This window comes from Theobroma cacao, chromosome 3 (assembly GCF_053813885.1).
Source record: "Theobroma cacao isolate CCN51 chromosome 3, ASM5381388v1, whole genome shotgun sequence".
NCBI lineage: Eukaryota > Viridiplantae > Streptophyta > Magnoliopsida > Malvales > Malvaceae > Theobroma > Theobroma cacao.
In genome coordinates, this window is record NC_142641.1 from 43,060,184 (window position 1) to 43,088,162 (window position 27,979).

The window sequence follows — 27,979 nt, forward strand, 5'->3', positions numbered from 1 at the left end:
CTTGTGGATTCCCTGGTTGACATCTAAGTCTGCCATTCAACCCCAATCCTCCCTACCCTAAAGGAATGCATGAAACAATCACAACAAAGGATAACAGAGAACGACACAAACAGCAATTAAAAACCAATTCTATGTAGATGAATTTAACTCGACGTTTTCCATTTCAATCCAACTACAACCAGCTTCTTTTATCACTCTTTTATCTCTCATGAGCTTTCTCATCACACTCATCTCCGCCCATTTGTGAAAGTGTGCAAAAATGTTAGACATCATTACATAAGCATAATCATTGCTACCATCCAATTCAATTACTTTTGCAGCTGCAATCTTTGCGACCTTCAAATCCTTGCAAACTCCACAAGCACCAAGCAAAGCCCTCCAAACCACATCACATGACCCAAATTCCAGGTCATATATCATCCTCTCAGCTCTCCAGATCTCTCCTCCTTGACCCATTAGCCGAATCATAGAACAACAATGCTCAACAGTAGGTTTAATACCATAATCATTGATCATTGATTCAAAGTACTGATACACCTCTTGCAGTGGTGTCCCGCTATGTGAACATGCAGCTAAGACATTAAGAAATGTGATCGCATCAGGTTTCAAATCCCTTTCCCTTTTCAGCAGCTCAAAAAGCTGGATCACTTTCGTTGAATCACCATTGTGAGCATAACCAGAGATCATAGCATTCCAGGTTACCAAATTCTTTTTAGGTAAAGACTGAAACATAGACTCAGTGTTCTTAACCCGCCCACATTTGGAGTACATGTCAATGAGAGCACTTCCCACAACAACAGAAGTATCCAAACCACACTTTATCGTACAACAATGGATCAGCATTCCCCATGTTAAAGCCGAGAGACCTGCAATCCCACTTAGAATTATTGAAAACGAGAACTCATCCAGTTCAACTTCATTAGAGTGCATTTTACTGAAAAACTGTAGAGCCTCCCGTGCTCGATTTCTATTAACATATCCTGTCATTATTGAAGTCCATGAAGATGAATTTGGGTTCGGCATATTAAATAAAATATCAATTGCATCATTTATGTTGCCAAACTGAGCAATACCACTAATAAGTTCATTGTAAGATATTGTATCACGGAGAGGCATTTGGCGCCAAAAACTAAAGGCTTCTTCAAGCTTTCCATTTCTGGCACACGCTGCTAAGACTGAATTCCATGAAATAACATCCTTATCAATCATGCTATGAAACACCAAAACGGCATCGTCCACAGCCCCACATTTCCCATACGTATCCATCAAGCAATTCCCAACAATAATGCCACATTCCAAGCCACATTTCAAAATGTTGGAGTGAATTGATTTGCCTAGATGCAAAAACCCCAGTTGACCACAAGCAGCTAAAGCCACGGTAAATGAGTACTCATTGCTGCAAATATCAGACCTTTGAAGCTTAAGAAACAACCCCAAAGCTTTACGAAACTGCCCAAATTGAACATACCCAGAAATCAAAGTGTTCCAGGAAATGACACTCGGTTGAGGAATTTCAACAAACAGCTTACCTGCTTGACATGGCAAGTCAATCCTCCTATAAAACCTCATCAAAGCATTAGAAACAAAGACATTGGAGACAAACCCAGATTTTAAAATGTAGCAATGAAGCTGTTGGCAATAAGAGTCATAGTCCAGGTCCGTTGAGACCCGAACTAGGTGAACTAGGGAGTAGTCATTTGGTTTAATCCCAGAGCGGAGAAGTTTTGCCGCCTTATGTAAGGTAAGGTCCATGTCGATGCCACCTTCGGCAAGGGTTGAAATGAGAGTAAGCCATGTTTCAAAATTTTGCTTTGGAACGTTGTTGCTGGCATTGTTGTTTTGGGAGGGGAGATTTGTGCCAATAAGGTGATTCGATTGGAGATTATATGAGTGCCATTGCTTGGGCTGGTAGTTTTGGACTCTCCTCAACAGAGATCTTTGCATAGCTTTGTAAACGTGGCGCGGAATTCTTTTTTTCTCTTCGACTTTTCCATGGTTGAAGTTCTTTCTGGATGTTTAAAAGCTTTAAGATTTTAATTGCATAAAAGGAAGATTTCTTAAGATCTTTCTCCAAAACAAAAAAATATTAAGCATAAGAAAAAAAATAAAAATAAAAAGCATAAGAAAAAGCACTAAAACATTAATATTATTTTACATGAATAATTTAAAATTTTATATTTAATATAATATCAATGTATAAATATTAGACGTTATTACTTCATCATAAAACGACAATTCATAAATATGAAAAGATAATTTTTTTAAATTATATATATTTATTTTTAATAATTATCAATTTTTAAATTTATTTATTAAAGAAATAATAATATTTAAACCATTAATTAATAATGTATAAAAGAATAAATATATCAAATATAAATTTTTATTTAATTTTTCCCGACTCTTTTTTCAAACAATTCAATATGAAAATGTAATACACGTTTATACACTGTTGCGTCTAAGTGCCTATAAAGTATAAAGTAATAAGAGAATCCATATATTTTATATTATATTGATGATTGCTTAGCATTTAAGCGCAAAGCAACAAGGCTCCACTAAGATTTAGATTTTATTTTATCTTTTTTTTAACTCAGGTAAAATATTCTAATTATCAAAACCATGTTAGAAGTTGTGATTAAAAAGGGGTTTTAACCCAACTTGAGTTAAGAGACTTTGACAACAATGCAAAACTTCTTTTCACCATTGAATTAATACTTAGATGACTAAATTAAACTATCTTTATTGAGTGAAATTGACTTACTATTATTCAATAAAAATTAATTCACGATACATAAATTATTTAATTTTCAACTCAAGATATGAATATTAAAATTTATTTTTCTAATTAGATAGTATCAAGATAATCATAATTTAACATTAAAATAAATAATTTTATGAATGGAATCAATTTGTCGTTGGAAGAATATAACCAGCGTAGTTACGTTTTTCTGGGGCGACAGGGCCACATGGTAGCCTCTTTGCGAGACAGACTTGGGCTGTTGCGTGTAATTGATATGGAGCGGTTGCTTATTTCTAGGCAAAGTCATCCTACAGGTGGCTGTGTCACGCCTTACATGTGGCAGCCCACCTTCAAATTTCAAACTTCAAATATTCTTCCTCACTTTTATCAATGCTCAATTCATGTGTACTTCACGTGCAGTTCTGTACTTTGCATTCCTTAAAGCTCCCATTTGTTCTTATTTTCCCTTAATTATTCTTAGATTTTTCAAGAATAAGCTCCAAATACTTAGTACACTTTGCCACTGTTTAGTTGCTAAGTTAAGATGGATTGGACAAGTTTTCTTTGATTTTGATTTGTGGAGGGGGATAATTGGACAAATATTTAGTCAAGATTATAAAGGAACCCCGGAAAGCCAGCTCCAAAAACGGTGTAACGAAATCTAAACAGGGAGTTTCAGAAAACAGAATTGTTACAAGAGATAAAATCTAGGGAGCCAAATTTTTCTATGTGATAAACAAAGCTATAATAAGAGAGAAAGAGAAGAGCAGTTGGACAAAGCTATCCACCCTTTGTATATACCAACCTCTTGCGAATAATCTGGAGAAGACTGGTAGGAGAAGCCTCATTAAAGTTAGCTAAGTCCAAAGGGGAGAGACCGATGACCAATAAAAACAAATAAAGAAAAAGTGAACAAAGAAGAAGATGGCTGCCTTCGGGTACGATTGCATAACCCAAAACCGAAAGTTGAGAGAACAAAGTCAGAAATTTGATGTAGGATCAGGAACAGACATGTAAAACAAGCACAAGAAAGAAAGAAAAAGTTAGAAGAAGTGGGAAAAAGAAGAGAGTTTGATCATCTGTTTGTTTTGGAGGGAAGGAAGAAGGTTATATATCTGTTCTTTCATCTTTTCGTTTTGTACTGTTTGGAAGGAAAGAAAGTGTGGGAAACTAAGATGGTGGTGTACATCAAGAGAGATATCCTTGAAGATGTGGCGATAATTGGAGGATTGGTAGGGGTGCAATTTGTGTATGCAGGGAACTCACTTTTACTTGGTTATCTTATGTCCCTTGGCCTCAGCCCTTTCACCATTATTATTTTCTTCACCCTTTCCACCTTCATTATTCTCACTCCTTTTGCTGTTTATTTTGAAAGGTAATTTCCGCCCTCACTTTTATCTTTTCTGTCTTTTTTTTCTTCCTGGAGACTCCGAAGTTGCTCAGCCATGAAAGTTTGGTGAAGGTTTAATGTTCATTTTGCAGGAGCAAATGGCCCAAACAATTGACCTTGAAGTTTATAACTCAGCTGGTTTTGATCTCCTTCGGAGGGTAAGGATAATTTTTCATTTTCATTTTTCCTTTCGGAAACATAAGGTAGAATGCCTTTCGCTCTCTTTTTTTTTTTTATTCTTATTTGAATTTCTATCATTATTGTTAATTTCTACTGGATATTCCTTGGCCTTTAATCCTCCTTTCTTTTACTTTTTTTCTTTTATATTTCTCTCCAAAAATTGATATTGAAATTTAATTTTTAGTGCATATTGCATCAATCATGAAATAAACTTTCCCAAGTAAAAGAAAAATGATACAATTTGGTAACATAATTTGGAAGACAATTCCTTGATCACAATCCTTTCCGGCAGAAGGAAACTGCACTTCTTTTTTTACTCTTTATTTTATGAGAGAGATTATAAGGATTTAACTTAAAATTTATGCTCAAAATCTCCACCTACCTTCCTTTAGTGTGTGAGTTAAGCAACTGCTCCTTCTTGCACTCTTTGATAATTGAAAGTCAAAAGGCGATGACGACAGAAAACCATGATGAAGTGCCAATTGAAAAAGAGGAAAACAAGTAAGCAAGAGGAATGAAAAGATGACATAGTAGTAGTAAGAGAGTATTTTATATTGGTTCTCTTTCTTTCAGAGTTACTCTGTTCCAATGCCTATTCCTCAAGGGGATTAATCTAACTTCACCAGCAATGGCAACAGCCATGCCAAACCTTGCTCCAGGCCTTATCTTCATAATTGCTTGGACTTGCAGGTGTCATATTCAGTATCCTTTCCTTTCTTTTTTTTTTTTTTTTATAAAGTAGATGTACGATCAAATTAGTAAGGAAAACCCAATGATGAATCTTGCAATGCGGGTGCAGGCTAGAAAAAGTTGCTCTAAGTTGCCTATACGGTAAAGTAAAGATTGTAGGCACATTGATGTGTGTGGTAGGTGCCCTTACAATGAGCTTAATGCAGAGCGCTGTCTCATCAAAAGATGCAAGGATTATAGCTCCTCCGACTGACGATGTCGTTTTCGACAAAAATAAAATCATCGGTTGCATGTACCTCATGGCAGCGGTATTGGTTCTATCCAGCAACGTAGTCTTGCAGGTACTCTGGAAAAACAAAATATATAGGAGGCATTGTATTGAATATTTCTTCTTTTGTTTTTTTCCTTTCCCTAAGATGTTGTGTTTTACAGGCGACAACATTGGGTGACTTTCCTGCTCCGATGTCTTTGTGTGCCATAACATCATTAATTGGAGTGATTATAACTGCAATGGTGCAGCTGGTCGAAGATCATCAATTAAAATTGGGTTGGCCCCTTGTTAGCGTTAAGGACCTAATCGCCTTTTCTCTACTGGTATCCAACTCTGTCCTTTTTTTGAATAATCTCATATACTAAAGTTAACTAATACTGCTTTTCCAAGTCCCAGTAATTGTGAAGTTGCTTATTCGTGCCCTAAATGGCCAAGGAATTCCAACCGTAATCTAGATGCAAAATGTAGCGCTCTCCTGAACTGCATGCTGCTTGAGAATTTTGGGGTTTGAACAAGTTCATGAAACTATGATATCAAGAAATAGAAGAAACTAGAATCTTTTCCATTATGGTTACATGGTAAAGTTGTAACAGGCAAAAAAAAAATGTACAATGTTCACTCCAAGAAAACAAAATGCTAATGCATATTCAAACAAGTTAGAAAATGCCAGTAAGCACATCAATTCTTGCTTTACATTTTCAGCTTTTTCAAGGCCAGGAAGTGCAAGACCCATTATCCATTGAAGACACTGAATGCAGCCTCTTTTCACTGATCTATTCATTAAAATTTGGATGTGCAGGGAGGTACTGTGGGCGGAGCATGTGTAAGCTTCAACGGATGGGCAATGAGGAAGAGGGGACCGGTTCTTGTCTCAATGTTCAGCCCCATTGGAACAGTCATCTCAGTCATTCTCTCTTTTGTTACTTTAGGGGAGACAATTTCATTAGGAAGGTAAACTACGGATTCATCAATTCCGCTTGTAAGTTCCCAAGTAGTTTCTTCAGTATTCTATTAAATCACTCTTTCGATGCAGCATTGCTGGAATGTTCCTCATGTTCACCGGTCTCTACTTCGTCTTGTGGGCTAAAGGAAAAGAAGTTTTCTCGGATGGGAATGGCCTGGAAAGTGAGTTCGATCCAGAGAAGCCTCTATTAAGTTAACATGCTATCCACTTAGTTCGCACACTGATCGTTACCAGGCCTATACTAGAAAGTAAATTTGTTTCAGTTAGGCCAATTCAAAGATTTAACAAAAATGAAAACTCAGGGGAAAACTTTTTAATTTCGAAGTTTAATGTGTGCATAAGCTCCACATAAACATGATTGACGCAGACCAGTATATCTGGTATGAATACCATATGAAGTGTGATTGAAGCTTCCAATGCCAAGAGTGTAAATATTCCTATATTTCAACTGTTTTTGCAGAAGCTTGATATACCAGCAGCCTGTACAGTTTTCTGACTCTATGTAAAGGTGATAGAGGTAGCTTGGGAAGAGTTGGACAAATGTTATTAGTTTTTCGGAAATTTCTTCAACAAAAGAATAGTATCTCTGATTATCTCTGTCAGATTAGATTGTGTAGAGGGTAGCAGCAGGCCTTAGAGAAGTGGAAACAACTTGAGCATCCTACTAGGATAAATTTACACAAATTGTCATCATTTCAAGAGGAAGAGATAATTTGTTTTGAGGCAAAAAATGAGTCCAAAGATGGTCTGACTGCTGCAAGTTCACCGGGATTTAGGCCTATTGGTCATTCTAGATTCAGAGCAATGGCAATATTTGTATAAAGCACTTGTGATTTTGTTCAAGGACCCCTTTTGTTTTTTTCCCCCGCTTTTGTAGATGTTGCTGTTCCCTTTACTATGACCAATAAAGAAACATCCTGGATTGGACACAATTCCACGTTTATTGGCTAAACTACCGGCTATTGCTAACACCTATAGAAATCATCAGCCTAATTAATTAAATCTTTATTTTGTCCAAATATGGTTGTCTTAATCAAATCACGCTGAGAGATGATTGAAGCCGATGCCATTCATATCCTTTTAACTCTATGTCTTAACTTTTTGCTTTTCGCCTTGATCTTCTCCATTCACTATTCTTCTTTGATTTGATTACTTTTGCTTCCTCTCTTCCACCTCTTTATTAGGTGTAAACAATAAACTCGAATTCATCACACTAAATCTGCAACTCAGATGGATGGACATGGACTCGGCCTAAAAGCCCAAGCCCATTTGAGGGACTTGTCATCTTAAATCACCAACAAAGATATTGGGTATGACCAAACTAAAGAGAACCCATTGTTTTTCTTTTTGGGAGATTTTATTATAAATTCATTACTCTAGCAACTAGCAAGATGCACCTCACTCTATATACCATTCAATAATGAAATTTTATCTTGGACCGAAATGTAAAGATAGAGAGTATTCTGCAGACAAAACCATCTTCTGCTTTTTGCCTGGTTTATGGAGACAATACCAAAAGCTTCTTTTATCTCTCTTTCTAATGCATATTCTTTTCTTTGGTAACAGTAAACATTTTTTTTTCTTACTTGAGACTTCAATTCAAGTATTGCTTTATGCGTAAATTGAAGGAGTCGCGAGTCTCTTGCAAAGCCATTTATTGTTCATATTCAGCAAAATTTCGAGCAAATAACATAAATAAAATCAACCGATTCACCTCTTTAATGATATATATAATTTCAAAATATAAAATTTCTCTTATTGTAATAATGAATATCGTGTTTTTTACCTTATTTTTATAATTTTATCTATGAATTGATTGTGTACATATTAAATTAATAATCTTTAATTATATAAAAATGAGAGACTGGACCAAGCAAAGCTAATAATTTATTTCACTGTTATGATGGACCTAATGCTCCTAATAAGGTGATAATTCCCTTAGCCTTTGGACAGTAATCTATGAAATATTGATTTGACTTATCTTCAACCTATAAAATATTGATTGGCCAAAAAAAGAAATAACTCTATTGAAGAGTATAATTTATTTTATTGTTACATTTTCAAAAATACCCACTTTTTTTTATTGTGCATTGTGATGACTATAAATAAATTAAATCCTTTTTTAAATAATAAAAGAAACTAATACATTGAGAAAGATTAACGATTCAAAGTCCTTCATTTTGGGCATTAATTAATAGGGCTACTTTACTTAATTAATACTAGTGATGATGTGTTGATAACAAGCTAATAAATGAAAAGTAAATTAGAGGTTCTTACTTAATTACTTGTTATTATAGAATGAAAGAAAAGTATTGATCCGTGTGACTAATACAGCTATAAAAAAAAAAAAAAACCAGATTTACACCAAAGATTCTTTGCTTGATGCTCGCCCCTTGCTTTGCTTTGCTTCACTTTCCATTAATTGCGGTTTCAAGTTTCAACTTTGGTGTAATCTCACATTGCTCATGCCCATTCCGTGACTGTCCATTTTTATAATGTTTTTGACCCTTTCAGATGTCATTTTAATTCTTACAGTTTATTTTTCCTTTTTCAAACGAACTAACTGTATATGAATAATGGCCTCTTGCAATTCGTATCAAGATACAAATTTTTACCATTAAGTGAATTATTAGCACCTAGTAACATGTTGGGAAACTATGCAAATTACCACTAACTTAATTAATAGTCATATTATAGCATTATTATGCACCCTAACATGAACAGAAATGTATTTTCTTCAGGTTAAAAAATTAAATCCATTTATGCATATTGATACTAAATTATAAAATTGTTAGTTTATTTAATTAAATAAATTAACATGGGTCTTACAATTTACATTATAAAGTTTTAATAATGCAAAAAGAAAAAAAAAAGAAAAACAACAATTCATAGTAATTTTTCTTGAGAATTTTTCTCAAGAATTTACTTAACTGCCGACCTAGTCAATGTAGTTTATGAGTTTGACATCAATGTAATTTAAAGCCTTATTTAATCTTGAAACGGAGCTGTTATTTTTTATATTGATAATTAATGATTCTAAGTTCCAATCTTTCATCCCCTTCATATATTATTACTATAGGGTGGGAAAAAAAAAAGGAAAAAGTCTAATTAGATGTTTGCTCTGTGTGTGTTTAAAACGTGACATTGCGCTTGACAAAGGCAGGCCGAGGCACTGTCCTTATATGAAGGCGAAAGTAAAATTGCATGAGTTGCATGAAAATTGAGCCTTTGTGATTTTTTAGGTTCGTGCCAAAGGGCTGGTGTCAGTGGGGCCCGTGCAGGAAGATTTGCCAAAGGGTGGTGTTCTTGGGCTTTCGCTGTCCAGCAATTTATTGGACTCCGACACAAGTCCAAATCCATGAATAGTTTGATATGCATTTTTTTTACCCAATAAACCCCTTTTCTCTCGATTTTTCTCTTTTTTTTTTTTCACCAAAACTAAAGAATCATGAGTACAAATATACACTGAAACAATGGAAATAGAAAAATCAAGTTCAAATATCAATATATAAAAGATTGTGGACAATTGAAGTAAAGGTATTTTTTGTTTGATAATTGAACAAAAAATAAATTAAATTAAATTAAATATCATGAAAAAGTTTTCAAATAAAGTTGCTCCAAGGGTTAAATACGACTAATCAGTCCAAGTGACTAACTCTAAATTTGACCATATATCAAGGACGTAATCAGTTGGACCTTTTCGCAATGTCCCTTCTCTTCTTTTTTTTCACATATTTGACTACTTTTCGGGTTTTACGACAAAAAGAAAAGAAAAAGGTGGTGAAACCAGCATACAGCTTCTGGCCAAGACAAACAAACACACCCACCCTCCGCTCCTCTCTAAGAAATTTCTCAGATAATGATCATTTCTCGTAATTGTCGGTGCACATTGGAACGAAGGCACGTCATAATCCGTTTAAGACAATGCTAGCAAGTTTTATCGTCAAATGATTGGGTTCTTCTGGGTTATTTTAATGGCAAGAGGTAAGGCAGTTAATGTCTTAAGTTAAACGATTTGGATTAGGGATAAGTGGATGACCAAAATCGACCTACCGTAAAATCCAGTCGGACTCAACTCAATCCATAGCTTACCGTCAGAGTCATATTAAAATTTTAAGCTATGATTGTGAGAGTTGAAGATTAGTTGTTTTTGTCTATGGAAATACATTTTTTAATGAAACAGAAAATTTTTTATCTTAATTTAATATTTCCTTTGATGTTTTTTTTTTCCATAATTTATTCCTTTTCATTCTTACTACTTGCGCGTGCCTTCTAACAGGACCGTGTCTTGAAATCCCAAACCTGTTCTAGCACGGTCATAGCCATGGCTCTCAAACACTGGAAATGATTCTCCAAATAATCTAAATTTGGTTTAGCTGTAATCCTTTTTCCTTTCACTAGAGTTAAAGTTTATTCGTTTACTGGAGCAAATTGCAGGAGTAGACTAGGTCTACTTGGCACAGTGCATACAGAGCAAAAACAGCGTTAGGGGGTGGCATCTTTGACACCGAGCCCATCCGAAAAGGGCAACATGCCTCGAGATGTGTTCAAAAGCCTCATCAACAAGGAGCTTTTGCACTAAATTCTAAGCTAAGCTACTTCTAGTTATGTGTTTCGTGTCCCAAATCATCTTGACTCCGCCATTTACCGTCGCCCATTTTCTCCCATAAAGTTAGAATAAAGATTTGCAGTAATAGTATTTGGCAAAAGTTTAACTTTGATTTGTTTATTGGTTCAGACATAGTAGAATTTTGGTTTCTTTTAAATATTAATTTCAGTCCAAATAATTTGGCTTCTTATGCAGTATGATGTTCGACTTATTTTTCTCCTTTTTTTTTCCATTAATTAAGCAAAGAAAAACTCTATATCAGTATTTGTTAAATAAAAATATACTACGAGCCGCTTTTGCTGTCTTGCTCTAATCACGTACGAGGGGAAGTATGAAAAGTCTAATTCAGGTCAAAGGTCAAATAAAACTTTGCGGGAGTTTGGAATAATTTAGGTGCGTCTGTTGTCACACGCGCCTTGCCAGGAGCGTTGGAGAATTATCCATTAAAAGCACCTGCCTGCTGTTACATTTCCATATTGGCGCAAAAGGTAACAGAATCTTAGAGATTTTATTAATTAGACAAAAAAAGAAAGAAGAAAACAGATACTCTAAGGTGATTAATAGAAACTTTCTTTTTTTTTCCTAACTTCTACTTGCAAAATATGTGTTCATTTAAATCATTTTTGAGATAATTTTTTTAAATAATAGTAATACTTAATTTCATTTAACCTTAGTTCAAGAGGTCATTTGACAAAAGTGAATGTCGAGATAATTAAAAAAAAAAAGAGAAAAAGAAGATAAAAAAGAAATGATGAGGTGGCCGGTTTGGCTTGGCACTTCTGGTGGCATGTGGTTTGATCACCCATGCCCCATATTGCTAATTGCCGTCGCTGGCGCTGCAACAAAACCAAACAGTTTGATTGACTTGTACAAGCGACTCATCGAAAAAGGCTAAGAGCGCTCTATAAACAATAACCATAAGATCACTAATAAATGGGCAGAAATTCAAGTTGGAGATTTGACAGGGCACTTGCCTCCGTTTTCGTGCGTGAAGTTGTTGCATTCAATTTACAGCAAACATATTGTATAGATTAATTAAGCAAATACTGTGACAAAAGATAACACTAATTATTTTTCCCCAAAGAGCCCTTCACTGATTAAGTCAACTTTTAATTCAATTATTAGATACTATAGTTAATTTAATGTGCAAAATTATGAACAATGCAGATTAAGTCATGCATTGTGCTATAAGCAAAATTTGGTTAATTGATCAAAGGAAAAAAAAGAAAGGATCCGAGCAAAATTTTCAAATTGGGTCATGTTGTTCAGTTTCTTTGCTTAGTGGGTCAGGTGTTTTTTTTTTTAAATATCGAAAATCATGTATAGATATCATTATATTCATCAAATTACATACAGTATAAATGAAATGAATTAGCAAACAAAAAGCTGTATAGTTGCCTGACTGGCAATTTATGGGCTTCCAGAAAGTGGTGAAAAAGAAAAGTTTATTTCCCAAATGGGCAAATTTTGCATGTTACTTATCCCTCTCTCCCCGTCCATGATCATACAATTTTTATTTTGATTTGCCCAATTTTAAAGAAATACTACTAACAACATTATCGTTGTTTTTTTTTTCTCTTTTCCTACTAATTTTTTAATTTTAAAAAAATGTTTTATAGAAAATAAAAGAAAATCAAAATTTTGGGTTGTGTGTCTTTTGGTGGAGGAATGCTTGTCACCTACTCCTTTTAAGTTCCCAATCTTGCTTTCTATTGCTTTCTCATGCTTTTTAGAGAGAGAAAAGAGGGATTTAGAGAGAAGCCACTTGGAAAAAAAAGAGCTTTGATCTTTGCTTTGCTTGTGTTTTGTGGCAATGGAGAAGCACAAATGCAAGCTCTGTGCTCGAACTTTCTCTAATGGCAGAGCTTTAGGAGGTCACATGAAAGGTCACTTAGCCACTCATCCACTGCCCCCAAAGACGACCCAGCACCAACTCGGTGACCGTGCTGAGTCAGCTTCTTCTTCATCTTCTTCATCAGGTGAAGAGCAAGAGCTACAAGAAGAGAAAAGCAGAGAAGTAGTTGAAGAGAAATCTTTGGTTTACGGGTTAAGAGAGAATCCCAGGAAGAGTTTCAGGTTTGCAGATCCTGAATTCTCTTTTGCAGTAGATTCAGGGTCCGTTGTCCAAGATAGAGAAAGTGAGACTGAGTCAAGAAACCCAACTCGGAGACGATCCAAGAGAAACCGGCAGGTGGGTACTAATATAACAACAGACGAAATCAAGAAACCAAAGTTGTTGAGGAAACCCAGTTTGGTCGAGTCACCGACTGAGCCAGAACCGGTGAGTTCTGTTTCTGATACTTCTCCTGAAGAAGATGTTGCTATGTGTCTTATGCTGCTTTCAAGAGATGTTTGGAAAACAAAGAATGCAGAACAAAAATCAGTTGCGTTGTTGGAAGAATCAGAAGAGATCGACTTGAACAACAAGATTGAGTTAAGCAAGAAGATTCGTGGGAAGTATCGATGTGGGAATTGTAAGAAAGTATTTCGATCTTATGATACATTGGATGAACATAAAAGAGTTTGCTGTGAAACCAAAAATGCAGGTAAAGTTGCTGCTGCTGCTGTTGTTGTTGCTAACAACAAGATATTTCAGTGTCCATTTTGTTACAGAGTGTTTGGGTCAGGACAGGCACTCGGCGGTCACAAGAGATCTCATTTGCTTGCTGCTGCTTCTTCTTCAAATGCGGCTGCCGCAAATTCTACTAAATTTGACAACAAGTTGATAGATCTAAACTTGCCTGCTCCATCCGAAGATGATGAGTTTAGTGTGGTATCAGATGCATAAATTGAATGATGGGGCTATCGAGCAGTTATGGGAATTCACGTGGATCTGATGCTATACATTCAATTTGCTATGCATTGTTTCAAACTTTTTTTTTTTACTGTAGTGGCTAATATTTCTTCATTCATAGATGAATCATGAATGTTTTTGTAGCTTTTCTCTTTTGGTATTCTTTCTATTCTTCATTGTTGCTGACCCACAATTCTTTTCTTGAATTCTCCGCAAGTGTTTTGTCTCCAACACTTGTTAATTGTTATTGCTAAAACTTACAAGCTGAAAATTGTTACAAGCTTCATTCAATCTAGTTAGTACTGAAACTCAAACTCTAAACTCTCCTACCACTAGTGTTTCCACACCCCCCCCGTACAATTTTCACTTCTTCCAAGATTTTGTCGTGGTATTAGTGGCATTATGTTTGGTGAAACAGTTGATTAACTGAAGCAGCCATTGTTGTGTTGAGGTATCAGATAGCAATGACTTGGATCAAGTTTCACTTCAAGTGTACCCCATGTCAGAGAAACAAAAAACTAAAAAAAAAGGAAAGCATTTTTTCTGGGGTTTGGTTGCTTGTGGACCAAGCACTGGTCTCTGCAAGTACCAAAGTGTTCAATTCTGTTAGCATGTCCTGTTTCTTGTTTTCCAGCTGTTCTGTAAACTGTTTATACCTTTATATGAACTATATTTAATAATTATTTTATGGGGTTTGTTCTTCTTTATCTACATCTCTTTTGTTCTCTGCTCTATTTTGGAGTATCAATGATAGGAACAAAAACCAGAAACTTCAACACGAATTGACTCAAATAACCTCACTGGAACTTCAGTTTTACAGTTCTCGGTCTGGGTCTTGGCATATCTATCTTTTGAATGTTGCTACTGACCAGAGGGAGATCCAAAATCCCTTGAATTTCTGCATAAAAAGATATTGTAAAATTTTTATCTACCTTGAAATGAACGAAATATCCGGGCAAAAGGAGGTGCCATAGGCCATGCTATTCTTATCGAAGAATCAGTCAGATTTATTAAATGCATTTTGGTTCGATGCTTTTTCCTTTGTTCTTTTTTTTTTTTTAATTTTCTCATTTCCTAAAAGAACCAAGATTATTAAATATTACTACAAAAAATACGAAGGACAATTTGGTGAACAGAAAGAATGGTTTTCAGGTTCCTTTCTTACACGCATGCATGTGATTTCTTGCCTCAAAAGGATCCCAATTAATTTATGCTAAGCAAACTACATGTGGATTAGAAGTTGTATCTACTTAGTAAAATAATAATAATAATTTTTGAGGTTGAATTCTGATTTTGAGGACAAAATCATACAAGAAAATGTTGAATTTGTTATTTGACTATGTAAAATGTTATACTGTTTCTTTCGTGATGGAAATATAAAATGATGAAAATAAAGAAATCTGCATCTATTATAACTATAGTGGCATCCTCAACAGACTTGGTTTGTCACCATCGTCACGTATTTTTCAAATTTCAAGGCAAGTTTCCGCAGAACTGGTTTCTTCGTTTGCCGGACTGAAAATTCCATTGTTGGAATGGTGGATAAAATTAAAATTTAATTTAATGAATTTGATAAAGGTTAGCACTACTTTTTATTGAACACCTGGAATCAAATTACTTATTTTCTTTGAAAAAAATAAAAGAGGTTTGAAGCTGAGAAAATTTATTTTTATTGCAAAATAATAGAACCCAAAAAAAAAAAATTCCCTTCAAGTTGGCATAAATAGAGATGGTTTGTGGAATGAGTGGGAATTTATTCTATTTTCTGTACGGATATAAATAGAAGATTAAAAAAATCACTGGAAATAGACAAAATGACAAGGAGAGAAAGAGTCAGAGAGAGCCGGTTGCATATGGCAAACCCTAGTTAAAACAACAAAAAAACGTCTTCAATCGAATTGCATGTTTGAGTTTGACCCCTCATTTATCCTCAAGGCTCATTTTTTATTTATTAATTTTTTTTTTTGTGGGGGTAGGAATCAAATTTATGTATTGTGGTTATCAGAAGATAAATTCCTACTCATGAAAGTAGTGCAAGGAGGACGACTTTTCTATTCCATGTCCACGAGAAGTGAGTGACACTACGGAGAATTCATACTGATTTAACAACATATTTTCAATCATAAAAGTAGACATAATTAAGCATCTCATAATATCATATTATGTAGTAAATAAAAATTAAAGTTTTACAAAATTAAATTATAATTGAAATTGAACTCGCATTAAGTTATATCAACTATTTAAAGTTAAACTAACCAAAATTCCAATGATCGAAAATTCAAAATAACTCGACCCCAATTGGATTCAATTGGAACATCCAAATTTTATTGTTTGAATTTGAGCTATTTTATTGAACTTTTTGGAAAAGGAAGTAAAGGAAAAAGAAAAAAAAAATTGTAAGAGGCATAGAGAGGAAGGATAGAATCCTACGAGAGAGGGCAAATTAGTAAATTGACATTGAGAATTGGCTCAGCGTGACTTGTGCCACTCTTTATGAAAACTGGGAGAACTGAGGATGAAGTGGCAGACCTTTTGGGTCAACTTCTTAATGTATCTTTTTCTCCTAGAAATGTATGTGGACCCCACGGGATCTACTATGCTACTTTTTTTTATTATTATTTTTTTAAAAAAAATGCAATAAGTAAAGGTGGTTGTTGTGCAAAGTTATTAAATGGTTCCATTTCGTTAGTTCTCATGAATACATCATATGAAGAAGAGAAATAATGGCGATTTAATGTTTTGCGGTTCATTTAGAATCACGTAAAAATAAAAAGCTTATATAATTACTTAGCATATGGTTTACATTAACGTTATAGTTATAGAAGGATAAGGTTTCAGAATTAAGTATGAAAGTGGCCAAAGTTAGTGGCTAACAAACTACTGATGTGGGCTTTGCATGCTTTTGGAGATGTTCACAATTTCTTTGCAACCTCGTTCCATTTTAGTATGTTTCGGATCCTATAAAAGGAAGTCCACACCGAGGTGGGTTTGCTTTTATTTTTATGGCTGTTCTGACTATTCCAAGCATCTGCATGGTTATGATCTGCCAAAGCTTTGTGACTTAACCATGAATACTTCCCCATCCCCACCCTTTATTCTTCAACAAATTATAGCCATGTTCAGTAACATGTCTTGTCTTTGCTAACTTTACCAGCATCCTTCCACACCATTTCTTTATTTTTTTCCTCTCCAAAATTTAAATGGCATTTTACCCTTGTTTCACGCCACAGATGCCATGATTCCAAGCCACATTTTAGGCTACAACAGAGACTTGGCTGAACTAGTCGTCATTGGCAGCAGGATTGTGCCTTTCACATGGGAGATATGAGGCTTGAAGAACTAGAAACTCCAGCACCCATTATTCCCTTCCACCTAAACAACCACGCATGCCTTTTTATGTAGCGATCAATCTAGACTTTCAGAATTCGGGATCGATTAATTTGATGCTGGGTATCTTGAAAAGGAATATTATATTGCAGACAAAGTATATAAATGAAGATTAAGTGGATGTAAGCATAGCGGCTTTTTATTTGCTCATTGATCATTGAGAATTAAAAAGAAATCGTAATATGATTTCAAAATCGTTTCGTTATTAAGTCGTTATTTATTTATTATGTATTTTTGTTGGATTGTATTATTTAAAGTTGATTTTTAATTGTATTTTAATATTTGATTTAATTATTAATATATGGTTTTTTATTAAAAAATAAAATTCAAGTTTTGTTACTTAATTTTTAACTACTACTAAATTATACCTCTTGAATTAGATAGTTTAATCTTTTCCAATTCCTTTAACTATAATTATTGTATAATAAGAAAAGATAATAGTGAAATTAAATTAAATTTATGAGCTTTACGTACAACTGACAAGAAATATAACTCCCTTGATGAACTAAAAGATTATCTTATATCCCACTGAAATGGAAAAGGAAAGACTAAGAACAAGCGAGTTGAGCATGCATGTACCTTACTTGTTGTTAATAACCCACTTGCCTAGCTCGTGGCTTATTGGGAAGTGGCTGCTTCTTCAAAAATAGGGGTGCCCTTCAGCACGGCCTAATCTGTTTGATAATAATAGGACTTCAACTTGACAAATAGGACCTCACTGATGCAGTCCATAGTCGCTAGGTAATCATTGATAAAAATAGTTGCAAGATTGTTTGAACCCATTGCTTCAAACCAACTAAAAACAGCTATCCCCTTTTCCACTTTGCCCCTCGAGAGCTAAAATTAAACCTATTTCCAAAAAGGTATTACTTGGCTGCTGCCAACTAGCTTTCAATTTTGATGAGGATGGAAAGGAATATTAAATAAAGAAATGCAGGGCAAGGAAAGATATTTATTTACCAAGTATAATTACTCATAATATAATATACCATTTGTACAAGGAACAGCTGATTTCCCTCCTGATTCCTGAAGGAGTGGGCAGGGCTAGAAAAGTATTAAAAAATTTGTTCTGGTTGATAAGCATGGCAAGCAGTAATAATTGTTGTATTCTACTTTGTGTACTGTTCTCCTAATAAAAGCATGATAGAAATTTATCCCGGCAGCTGAATTTCAAATGATAGGTTTCTGACAGCATAATTCTTCATGATTAGACCATGAAAGAACGTAACTAAGCAATCAATCAATTAGTCCTGATTATTTTGTTGATTATGGACTCTCCACGGTCTACAACCCACTTCCAGGTTCCCATTAACCTATTCTTTTTTGCTGAAACCGATCATTAACTTATTCCATGCATGACAAAAGTTTGATATATTCAAATTGCTCTAATTGGAAAACTATTTCTCCATTATACAAGTATACTCCAATAACAATGGCTGGTTGATAGCTCCTTCGGAGCAAATGCATAATGATAAAAGTGATGTGATGTTGAAGTGCTGAGGTCAACTTGAATCACTTCCAAGGCAAGAGAAAAAAAGTTAGGAATTCATTAATATTCTTTGTATTATTAGTGATCAATTTGTTTTTCCCCCCTTTAAATGTCGAACTTTTCTCGGTGCGTCCATGTGAATTACAGTGCTGACCAGTTAGGCAAAGAGAAATTACGAAAAAAATTTTCAAAGTACTCAAACCGTAGCTGGATTCTTCCCAAAGTTGAACCCAAAAATATAAGACACAAAAGGCCCAACTTTCAGAGCTAGAGCCCCATATTTATCATAAAAAGGTTCAAAGCCCTCTTATTACAAGCTCACGGGCAATCCAGATTTAGTCCGGAAAACAGGGCTGGGAAATAGGATCCAGCTGCTCGCCTCTCTCCCCGTTTAACTTATTGCAAGAATTTTCCCATGAAAATTGTTCTGAGAAAGCCACAAAAAATCCATGAGAAAGACAATTTTCTACTACCTTTTTGACTGGAGTACGGGTTAAGGACATGAAAATGCATCAATTCGGTCTGGGTTAGCAGCAGAGCAATTGGATAAATCCAGGCAAAAAAAAAAAAAAAAAAAACAAAGGTACCAATGCAGGAAAGTTGAAGTACTACAAGCTTGCCTTTTGCATAGTTGTCTTACTTCGGCAACAGGTCCCACATCAAGATGTATACGTTGTGTTGATATTTGCGAGATTTTTTATATTTCCTGTCATACTTTACTACCCAAAAATCTAATCTTATCTTTTATTACATTACTATTTGAATTATTTCGGTTTTTTACTTACACACAACCTATCTCTTTCTTTAACAATAAAGCTGTCTTAAAGTAGTGTTAATTATTGCAGCAATTATTAAACTTGTTATCATTGTTAGTGCTTTAAATTTATGAAATTATCTGTTCTTTGATTTTTTTTTCCCAGATGAAACTGTCATTCATTGAATGACATATACATTTATCTTTTTTTTTTTAAATTTAATTGTATTATTATTTACCATAATTGCCGTTCAAATTGAAAGCTTATGGTCCAAATAAAGTATTTTAAGCAAAGGTTTGTTACCTAAGCCTTCAACCCAACAGATTACTGTGGTCACAGTGCGACATTGCTAAAAACTTTGCCACCCCAAACAAGAAAAGTAAGAATCTGAATAAGCCAATGAGGCAATTATTCTCAACATCATTGGTGAATCAAGCTGTGCCAAATGGGAAACCTTGGCTTGCCGCGTTGACGCGATCTAAAAATGGCATTTAGGAGGTTTGAAAAATTAAGAGCTTGGGGTTTAGATTCAAATCTTATGTACACACACTTATGAAATAGGCATGCCACAAATAAACAATCAAGACAAGCAAAGACAGTTTGGATCGAAATTTTAGATCCAATTTAATGATTTCTTATTGGAAAAAAAAGAAGCAAAAAATCGATTTTTTTTTAAATTTTTAATTGAGGCCCAAGGAGAACGATATACTTGAAAGTGCAGTCTCAATGCAAAAACTTTGTTTTCTTTCAAGCTGTGACGAAAATGGTGCATGATCACATCTTGCGTAATAATTTTTACTTAGAAACTTTTATCAGTTAATTAAGTTGAGATTATTAACTATTAAAAGGTTAAACTTTCGTTTTTACGGTATTAGCAAAATTAGTAGCAATAATTAATTAACACAAAAAGGAAAATTGAGTGGAAGCATATATCTGGCTGTATAATTAAATAAAGAAATACAAAATTCAGGAGAAATAGAAAATAATAAAAAAAACAATTAAACATAAAACTAAAATAACAAAAACAGAGCTCTCTCGTTGTCTCTTTTCTCTCTCTTATTGGGTGGCTGGTGCGAAATCGAACTCTCTCTCTCTCCTCTCTTCAAAATTTTCTCTCTGCAAAATTTCACCCAAATCTGTAAGTATTTTCTATTTCTGTTTCCATTATGATGTATCTTATTCATTTCAATCTAACGAGTTAAGTTTTTGCCTCAAGTTGTCAGTTATTTTTCGTTTTTTTTTTCTTTAATTTCACCAGAATTTATGTTCTTAGGATTGCAGAGATCTCAAAAACCCGAGATCTTGCTTGTTCGGTTCCTGTATTTCATCTGATTTGGGCTTTTAGCGGTTGGATCTCGATGTTCGCGTGACAGTTTCAGCTCGAATTCCGAAGATCTTTCCTAATTAATTTACTTTTCGTGAAAATTTCGAGAGTAACTTATAGTGAAGCATTTTTTTGTTATTAGATCGTTAGGGCTTTTTTTTTTGTTTCATTTGGTCGATGGCTTCGAATCCTCCATTCCAGGTGGAGGATCAGACGGATGAAGATTTCTTTGACAAGTTAGTTAATGATGATGATGATGATGAGAACATGGTTCCCACCGTCCCTAAATTCACGGAGGGTAACGAGTCCGACGACGCCAGAGCCTTCGCCAATTTAGCAATCGGCGAAGATTCTGGCGGCGAGGCTGACAATTACGATGAAAAGGAAAAAGATCCTGTGGATGCAGGTCCAGCACCGGCCAATGCACAGGCAGGTGAAGACGGTTGTGATTCATTAGGTCTTGATAATCGCGTGATTGACTCGAATAATCATCGAGAAGTAAGGGCCGGGTCAGAGGTTGGATTTGATCCGAATATAAGTAAGAACAATGGATCTATGAATTCCGGGGTTAAGGAAGTAGGGTGGAATTCGTTTTATGCGGATTCTGACGAGAATGGGGTGAATGGAGTTGGGTCATATTCCGAATTTTTCAATGATTTAGGGGAGAATCCCACAGGAGATTTCCCTGGTGAAGTGGATGAAAATGCAAAACCGGGTGCATTGGATCAAAATTCTGTTAGTAGTTATGGGCAGTATCATGATGGCGGGCAAGTTTATGGAGCTTCTACCGTAGATAATGGAAATGAACAAGATTTGAATAGCAGTCAGTACTGGGAGAATATGTATCCAGGATGGAAGTATGATGCTAATACAGGGCAGTGGTATCAGGTGGATGGCTATGAGGGGAACCTTCAAGGGGGTTATGAGAGTTCAGGTGGTGATGGCAGTGGGACCACGGATGTGAAAGCAGGGGTTTCTTATTTGCAACAGGCAGTTCAGTCTGTTGCAGGGACTATGGCAACTGCTGAGAGTGGTGCCACGGAGAGTGTGACAAATTCAAATCAGGTTTCACAAGTGAATAATGGGTACCCGGAACATATGGTTTTTGACCCTCAATACCCTGGTTGGTATTATGACACAGTTGCTCAAGAATGGCGGACATTGGAGAGCTATGATGCCTCTGTTCAATCATCTCTTCAGTCAACGGTTCAAGGTTATGATCAGCAAAATCAAAATGGATTTGCTTCTGCTGGTGGGCATTCTCAAAGTAACTGTTCTAGTGTGTATGGTAAATATGGACTGGGAGATAATTATGGGTCACAAGGTCTTGGAAGCTCTGGTGAACATGGTAATTGGGGTGACTCCTATGGTAATTATAATAGCCAGGGTTTGAATATGTGGCAACCAGGGACTGCTGCCAAAACTGAGGCAGTTTCAAGTTTTGCTGGCAACCAGCAATTGGATACATCTTTTGGTTCGAATATGTCTGTGAACAGCCGTGCAAATCATTTGAAGTCATCCTATAATTCTCTGCAGGAAGTTCAGTTGCTCAATAAAGCTAGTCAGGTTCATACTGAGGTCAATGGAGTTGTTGGGTTTAGGAGTTTTGTCCCTAGTGAAAACTTCAATCACCAGTTTAATCAGGCAAATTTAAAGCAAAGCGAGCAGATGCATTTCTCGAATGATATCTACGGAAGCCAGAACTCTGTCAATGTTTCCCAGCAGCCGCTTCAGAGTAGCCATCAGTTTTCTTATGCTTCCAACACAGAGAGATCATCAGCTGGGCGTCCTCCACATGCACTTGTTACTTTTGGTTTTGGTGGAAAACTGATAGTAATGAAAGATAGTAGTCCTCTGCTGAACTCGTCATTTAGCAGCCAGGTTAGAGTACTTAATGTTATATTTTGGAAAATCTACATTTTTTGGCAGACGCTGATGAATGTAAGAAATAGATTCTCTGAGGTTTTCTGTTGTTTTGGTTTCCAGAAGAGAAAATATCTTGATATTAAATACCAAACATGAATAGCTCTTGCTGTAATTTTCTACTTTCTAAATGCTAATGTTGTATGGTTGTGTTTGTGTGAAGGATTCTGTAGGAGCCTCTATCACCGTTCTCAATTTGTTGGAAGTTGTCAATGGAAACTCAAATGGTTCTGGTGCTGCACTGGCAGCTTCTGATTATTTCCGTACTCTGTGCCAACAATCCTTTCCTGGTCCATTGGTTGGTGGAAATGCAGGCAGTAAAGAGTTGAACAAGTGGATTGATGACAGAATTGCCAACTGTGAATCACCTGACATGGACTACAAAAAGGGTGAAGTTTTGAGGCTGCTTCTCTCATTGCTTAAAATAGCTTGCCAGCATTATGGAAAACTCCGGTCTCCTTTTGGTGCTGACACTGTATTGAAGGTAAATACTTTTATTGTTATTTTAACTTATATTTTAGTAACCACGGGTTTTCAATTTCCTTAGATTTTCATTTGTTAGCCTGTAGTTATATCTTGGGAGAATGCTTCTCTTGTGATTTTTTTCAGTCAGATTGTCTTAGGTTTTTCTAGCATACCACTTAAGAAATAGCTAATCTTCTGAGGGTTTTTTCCCAGTTTCAACAAAGTAAAATGAGATTTGTTGTTGATCTTCTCTTCTTTTTTCTTGCGGGTTATATCATATTTCATTCTTATTGGCATGTTGTTATTGATAGGAGACTGATATTCCAGAATCAGCAGTTGCAAAACTCTTTGCATCTGCAAAGAGGAATGACACACCTTATGGTGCTCTTAGCCACTGCTTGCAGCAATTGCCTTCTGAAGGACAAATTCGGGTATGCCATTAACTATACTGCACTATTTTTTTAACAGGCTGTTTATCTTATTTTCTTAATTAATTTTAATGTATGTTGTAGGCAACCGCTTCTGAGGTACAGCATCTTCTGGTTTCTGGTAGAAAGAAAGAGGCTCTACAATGCGCACAAGAAGGTCAGTTGTGGGGACCTGCACTTGTTCTCGCATCACAACTGGGCGATCAGGTTTGTTTCTGCTTTATGCTATTGCCTATGACTTGTTCTGAGTTTCATGTTTGAGGAAGATTTTAACTGAAGCTGCAATCTCTTTCTCGCTCTCTGTCTGCCTTTTCTTCCGGTTGGGGGCTTTGGATCAATGCAGTTCTATGTTGATACTGTGAAGCTAATGGCACTTCATCAGCTGGTAGCAGGGTCTCCTTTGCGGACATTATGCTTGCTAATTGCAGGGCAACCAGCAGAAGTTTTTTCCACAGGCACCTCAGTTGATGGCATAGATATGTCTCAACAGCATGCACAGGTGATAAATTGGTGCAAGAAATTCAATTCTAAAGGTTATTTATCAGGAAGAAGGAAAAACGCCAACTGAAGTGGTTACTGTACTAAGACAACTGATATGGTCTGATCATTTTCTGGTGTAATTGTAGATCCTTAGTAAGAGATAAGAAAAAATATGGCAGTGTGTGAAGTGGTTTACCTATGAGAAAAATGGCATAGATTAAAGGGATTATATTTCAGATGCTTTTGATACATCTATTCTATGAACCATTTTTTGGGAATGGTGCAATTTTTTTTGGCAAGAAGAATCCTTAGTTGTGGAGAACTTGTGCTTGATTCAGCTACTGTCCCTGTTATATATCATTTTGTTACTTCTTATTTGATGTCCATATGTTTGATTTTATTTTGAAAGGAATACTTTTGCCATAAAAAGAGCTGAATTCCCCACTCCTCTTTTTTTGTGGGCAGTTAGGGGCTAATTGCATGCTTGATGATTGGGAAGAGAATTTGGCTGTAATAACTGCAAACAGAACCAAGGATGATGAGCTTGTGATTATTCATCTTGGAGATTGCCTGTGGAAGGAAAGAAGTGAGGTACATTATTGTTTACTCTAGCTTCTTTTTCTCCCTTCTTGTTGATAGCACTCTTTAGCTTATTTACTTATTCCTAAAGTTTATAACTATTGCTCTTACTTGAGGGTTTTAATTCAGATAACTGCAGCACACATCTGTTACTTAGTTGCGGAAGCAAACTTTGAGTCATATTCAGATAGTGCTAGACTTTGTCTTATTGGAGCAGATCACTGGAAGTTTCCCCGAACTTACGCTAGTCCAGAGGCTATCCAGGTTCTCTTCAAATTTATGTGACCCTTGATCATTGTCTAATTTATAGAAGTTTGGAAAACTATTTATCAAGCATGGTGTAGTCACTTTGGCATGTTTACTTGTTCTGAACCATGTAATTCCATAGTTTAAGTAATTCGTATTGTGACCGATTTATAGTATGTAGTTGAAGGTGCTTTTTCTCTGTTGGGGGAAAGGTAATTGAAAATTTGATCTTCAAGCAAGATGATTAGGTTGAAACCTAAATAGGAAATGTGGTTTGCTTTCTCAGCATATCTCTCTTCTAACTGGTTATATATAATGCACAAATCTAAGCTGTCCTCAGATGGTCAAGATTTTTATATTGTAGAGAACATTTTAAGATATTGAGCTGTCAATTATGCCTTTAACCTTTTCTGTTCGATTTTTCTCACAGAGGACTGAGTTTTATGAATATTCAAAGGTACTGGGAAACTCTCAGTTTATCCTGCTACCATTTCAGCCATACAAGCTTATTTATGCACACATGCTGGCTGAAGTTGGAAGAGTTTCAGATTCATTGAAGTAAGCATATTTAAGTTGTTAGTTTTTGATTTATGAACATATTTTACCTTCAATTTCCTAACATGATGAGGCTAGTTCAGGTACTGTCAAGCTGTATTAAAATCTCTGAAAACTGGTCGAGCGCCTGAGGTAGAAACTTGGAAACAATTAGTTTTATCTCTTGAGGACAGGATAAGAATCCATCAACAGGTAACTTTTTAGCTTCTCGGTTTGGCTTCTCATCAATATTTTCTCTGATTATATTGGGCTTGCTTTCATCTTGAAGGGTGGATATGCTGCAAATTTGGCTCCAGCAAAATTAGTTGGTAAATTGCTCAACTTTTTTGATAGCACTGCTCATCGTGTTGTTGGTGGTCTACCACCACCAGCTCCATCAGCATCAAATGGAAATTCTCAAGTTAATGATCAGTTTCACCAGCAAAGTGGGCCAAGAGTATCATCTAGTCAATCAACAATGGCCATGTCTTCTTTGATGTCATCTGCCTCAATGGAACCTATAAGTGATTGGGCTGGCAGGGCAGTTGATGGCAGAATGACGATGCATAATAGAAGTGTTTCAGAGCCGGACTTTGGCAGAACTCCAAGACAGGTTCACAATTATCCCCACTTGACGAAACAATAATTCCTGCTAATTGCTTGTGCATCTTATCTTGAATAAAATTAATGAGGTGTTACTGATTTTTGATGGGATCAGGTTGATTCATCAAAGGAAGCTGTAGCATCCACTGCACAAGGCAAAGCATCGGGCTCGGGAGGGGCATCTCGCTTTGCTCGTTTTGGTTTTGGCTCACAGCTTTTGCAGAAGACTGTGGGGCTAGTCTTGAGGCCTCGTACAGATAAGCAGGTAGTTCCTTTTTTTATTGCTAGTTTTTCTTAGATTTCTGTTGAAGAACCACATATAGCAGTCTTGATATACAAACTATTTAATTTAATATAATTTGCATTGTTATCTGTAGGCTAAATTGGGTGAAAAGAACAAATTCTACTATGATGAAAAACTCAAGAGATGGGTGGAGGAAGGTGCTGAACCTCCAGCTGAAGAAGCAGCCTTGCCACCACCTCCAACCACCGCAGCATTCCAGAATGGAACGTCTGACTACAACTTGAAGTCTGCATTGAAGAGTGAGGGGTCTCCCCCTAATGGGAGCCCAAAATTCAGAAATCCAACCCCGATAGAACATGCTTCTGGGATCCCACCTATTCCTGCCAGCTCCAATCAATTCTCAGCTCGTGGTCGAATGGGTGTTCGAGCAAGGTACTTTTGAAGGTTTTTTTTTTTTTAAATTGTTTTATTAAAAATTTCCACTGTTCCATTTGAATGATGATTGAACAAATTTGGTGGAAGAAATGAATAAAAAGGAAAGAAAGTTGAAAGTAAGATGAGGTGGAAAATATTGGTTTTTGTTAGACTTCAGAAATATGGAGAAGATTTATATGACCATGAAAGTTTCTTTTCATAAGCATATAAGATTTCCAAGACCACTATCATTGCTCATTGGTGAAACTATAGAAAATTTTTTGGTTTGGAAGTTGAGCTTTGTTTGGCTTTCTTTTGTTCCTTCAGAAACCAAGAGAATAATATTCATAGTTTTCATTTCATTTTCCCTTTTCTATGTCATTATGAACTCTTGACAGGTATGTGGACACTTTCAACCAAGGTGGTGGAGGCCAAGCAAATTTATTTCAATCACCTAGTGTTCCCTCTGTTAAACCTGCAGTGGCTGCAAATGCAAAGTTCTTTATTCCCACGCCTGCATCAACAAATGAACAAACGATGGAGGCAATATCAGAAAGTGCACAGGAAGAAAATACAACTAGTAATAATCCTACAAAATCCAATGCCAATGAGTCTTTTCAGTCTCCCACACCTTTATCATCAATGACTATGCAAAGGTTCCCTAGCATGGATAATCTTGCTCAGAAAGGCATTATGAGAAATGCCAATGGTTTTCCACCGCACTCACGACGAACAGCCTCATGGAGTGGTGGGAACTTGGCTGATGCATTTAGTCCTCCTGGTAAGGCGGAAATCAGACCTTTAGGGGAGGCACTGGGAATGCCTCCATCTTCATTTATGCCCAGTCCAACGAATGGTAGTTTTGGGGATGAGCTACATGAGGTGGAACTTTGAACCAGAGTTGTCAAGATGTAAATATCAAGTTTTGTTCCTGCAATCATATATAGTACTCAAGAATCATGATATTCCTGCTCCTGCATCTTTCAAATATACGACAAAATGGCAGCTTGCACGGGAACTGTTTCTGTTAAAATGGAAACCAAAATTGTTCTTTTTGGCTAAACTTCTAGACCCCTTACCCCCTTCTGCATTGTATTTTGATATTCAGTTGCTTATTTAGTTGTATTATTAGGTTTCATCTGTATGTCCCAGGGTTCAAGGAGCCGGGTTATTTTTGTTCTTTTTTTTTTTTTTGGTTGTTTTACTATAAGCAGCTAAAGCCTGAGCAGGCACACCATTGTACAGTCATTTGTTCATTTGTTGAAGAATAGAAATTATTCCCTTGAGGTGAAAGATATAAGAAAGCCGCAAAGGGATTCTCAAAGGGAAAAGGCGTTGTGTTCTGAGTTCCAAAAATAAGATGTTTGCTCTTTTTGTAGTGCTAGTAACATTATCTGCACGTTTGATACAAAAAATAGCTAAGCTATTCCTTGTCTATTCCCAAGGGAATAGCTTATCTTCGTTTGGTAT

At 35.8% G+C, this 27,979-nt stretch overlaps 4 protein-coding genes across 6 annotated transcripts; 3 read left to right on the forward strand and 1 right to left on the reverse strand.

The window, feature by feature from the left end:
* Positions 1–116: 116 nt before the first annotated feature.
* LOC18606249 (Pentatricopeptide repeat (PPR) superfamily protein) lies at positions 117–2,064 on the reverse strand. Its single transcript, XM_018116926.2, has one exon. It carries the CDS (start codon positions 1,942–1,944, stop codon positions 130–132), a length of 1,815 nt encoding a protein of 604 aa, XP_017972415.2. The 5' UTR covers positions 1,945–2,064; the 3' UTR covers positions 117–129.
* A 1,416-nt stretch (positions 2,065–3,480) lies between these two features.
* Positions 3,481–7,166, forward strand: LOC18606251 (WAT1-related protein At5g47470). Of its 2 annotated transcripts, XM_007039766.3 has the most exons (8): positions 3,481–4,115; positions 4,223–4,288; positions 4,884–5,000; positions 5,110–5,341; positions 5,433–5,594; positions 6,071–6,222; positions 6,305–6,396; positions 6,696–7,166. In XM_007039766.3, the coding sequence occupies exons 1-8, from the start codon at positions 3,916–3,918 to the stop codon at positions 6,701–6,703; spliced, it is 1,029 nt and encodes a 342-aa protein (XP_007039828.3). In that variant the 5' UTR covers positions 3,481–3,915; the 3' UTR covers positions 6,704–7,166. The 2 variants fall into 2 exon arrangements, with proteins under 2 accessions (XP_007039828.3, XP_017972196.2); XM_018116707.2 differs by lacking the exon at positions 6,696–7,166 and having other exon boundaries at positions 6,305–6,652.
* Positions 7,167–12,553: 5,387 nt separating this feature from the next.
* On the forward strand, positions 12,554–13,909 carry LOC18606252 (C2H2-like zinc finger protein). Its single transcript, XM_007039767.3, has one exon. It carries the CDS (start codon positions 12,658–12,660, stop codon positions 13,630–13,632), a length of 975 nt encoding a protein of 324 aa, XP_007039829.3. The 5' UTR covers positions 12,554–12,657; the 3' UTR covers positions 13,633–13,909.
* A 6,350-nt stretch (positions 13,910–20,259) lies between these two features.
* On the forward strand, positions 20,260–27,840 carry LOC18606253 (RGPR-like protein). Of its 2 annotated transcripts, none has more exons than XM_007039768.3 (14): positions 20,260–20,407; positions 20,543–22,474; positions 22,680–23,000; positions 23,293–23,412; positions 23,494–23,616; positions 23,753–23,908; positions 24,355–24,480; positions 24,598–24,732; positions 25,145–25,272; positions 25,353–25,461; positions 25,538–25,861; positions 25,967–26,116; positions 26,229–26,527; positions 26,908–27,840. In XM_007039768.3, the coding sequence occupies exons 2-14, from the start codon at positions 20,771–20,773 to the stop codon at positions 27,401–27,403; spliced, it is 4,191 nt and encodes a 1,396-aa protein (XP_007039830.3). In that variant the 5' UTR covers positions 20,260–20,407; positions 20,543–20,770; the 3' UTR covers positions 27,404–27,840. The 2 variants fall into 2 exon arrangements, with proteins under 2 accessions (XP_007039830.3, XP_088660571.1); XM_088804445.1 differs by having other exon boundaries at positions 20,392–20,407; positions 20,551–22,474.
* Positions 27,841–27,979: the final 139 nt, after the last annotated feature.

Bases quoted from the DNA above. Each gene is read 5' to 3' on its own strand.
- LOC18606249 (XM_018116926.2), bottom strand. From the start codon at position 1,944: ATGCAAAGATCTCTGTTGAGGAGAGTCCAAAACTACCAGCCCAAGCAA.
- LOC18606251 (XM_018116707.2), top strand. From the start codon at position 3,916: ATGGTGGTGTACATCAAGAGAGATATCCTTGAAGATGTGGCGATAATT. The intron at 4,116-4,222 runs GTAATTTCCGCC...TTCATTTTGCAG, and splicing joins TTTGCTGTTTATTTTGAAAG to GAGCAAATGGCCCAAACAAT. The intron at 6,223-6,304 runs GTAAACTACGGA...CTTTCGATGCAG, and splicing joins GAGACAATTTCATTAGGAAG to CATTGCTGGAATGTTCCTCA.
- LOC18606252 (XM_007039767.3), top strand. From the start codon at position 12,658: ATGGAGAAGCACAAATGCAAGCTCTGTGCTCGAACTTTCTCTAATGGC.
- LOC18606253 (XM_007039768.3), top strand. From the start codon at position 20,771: ATGGCTTCGAATCCTCCATTCCAGGTGGAGGATCAGACGGATGAAGAT. The intron at 22,475-22,679 runs GTTAGAGTACTT...GTTTGTGTGAAG, and splicing joins ACTCGTCATTTAGCAGCCAG to GATTCTGTAGGAGCCTCTAT. The intron at 25,462-25,537 runs GTAACTTTTTAG...TTCATCTTGAAG, and splicing joins GGATAAGAATCCATCAACAG to GGTGGATATGCTGCAAATTT.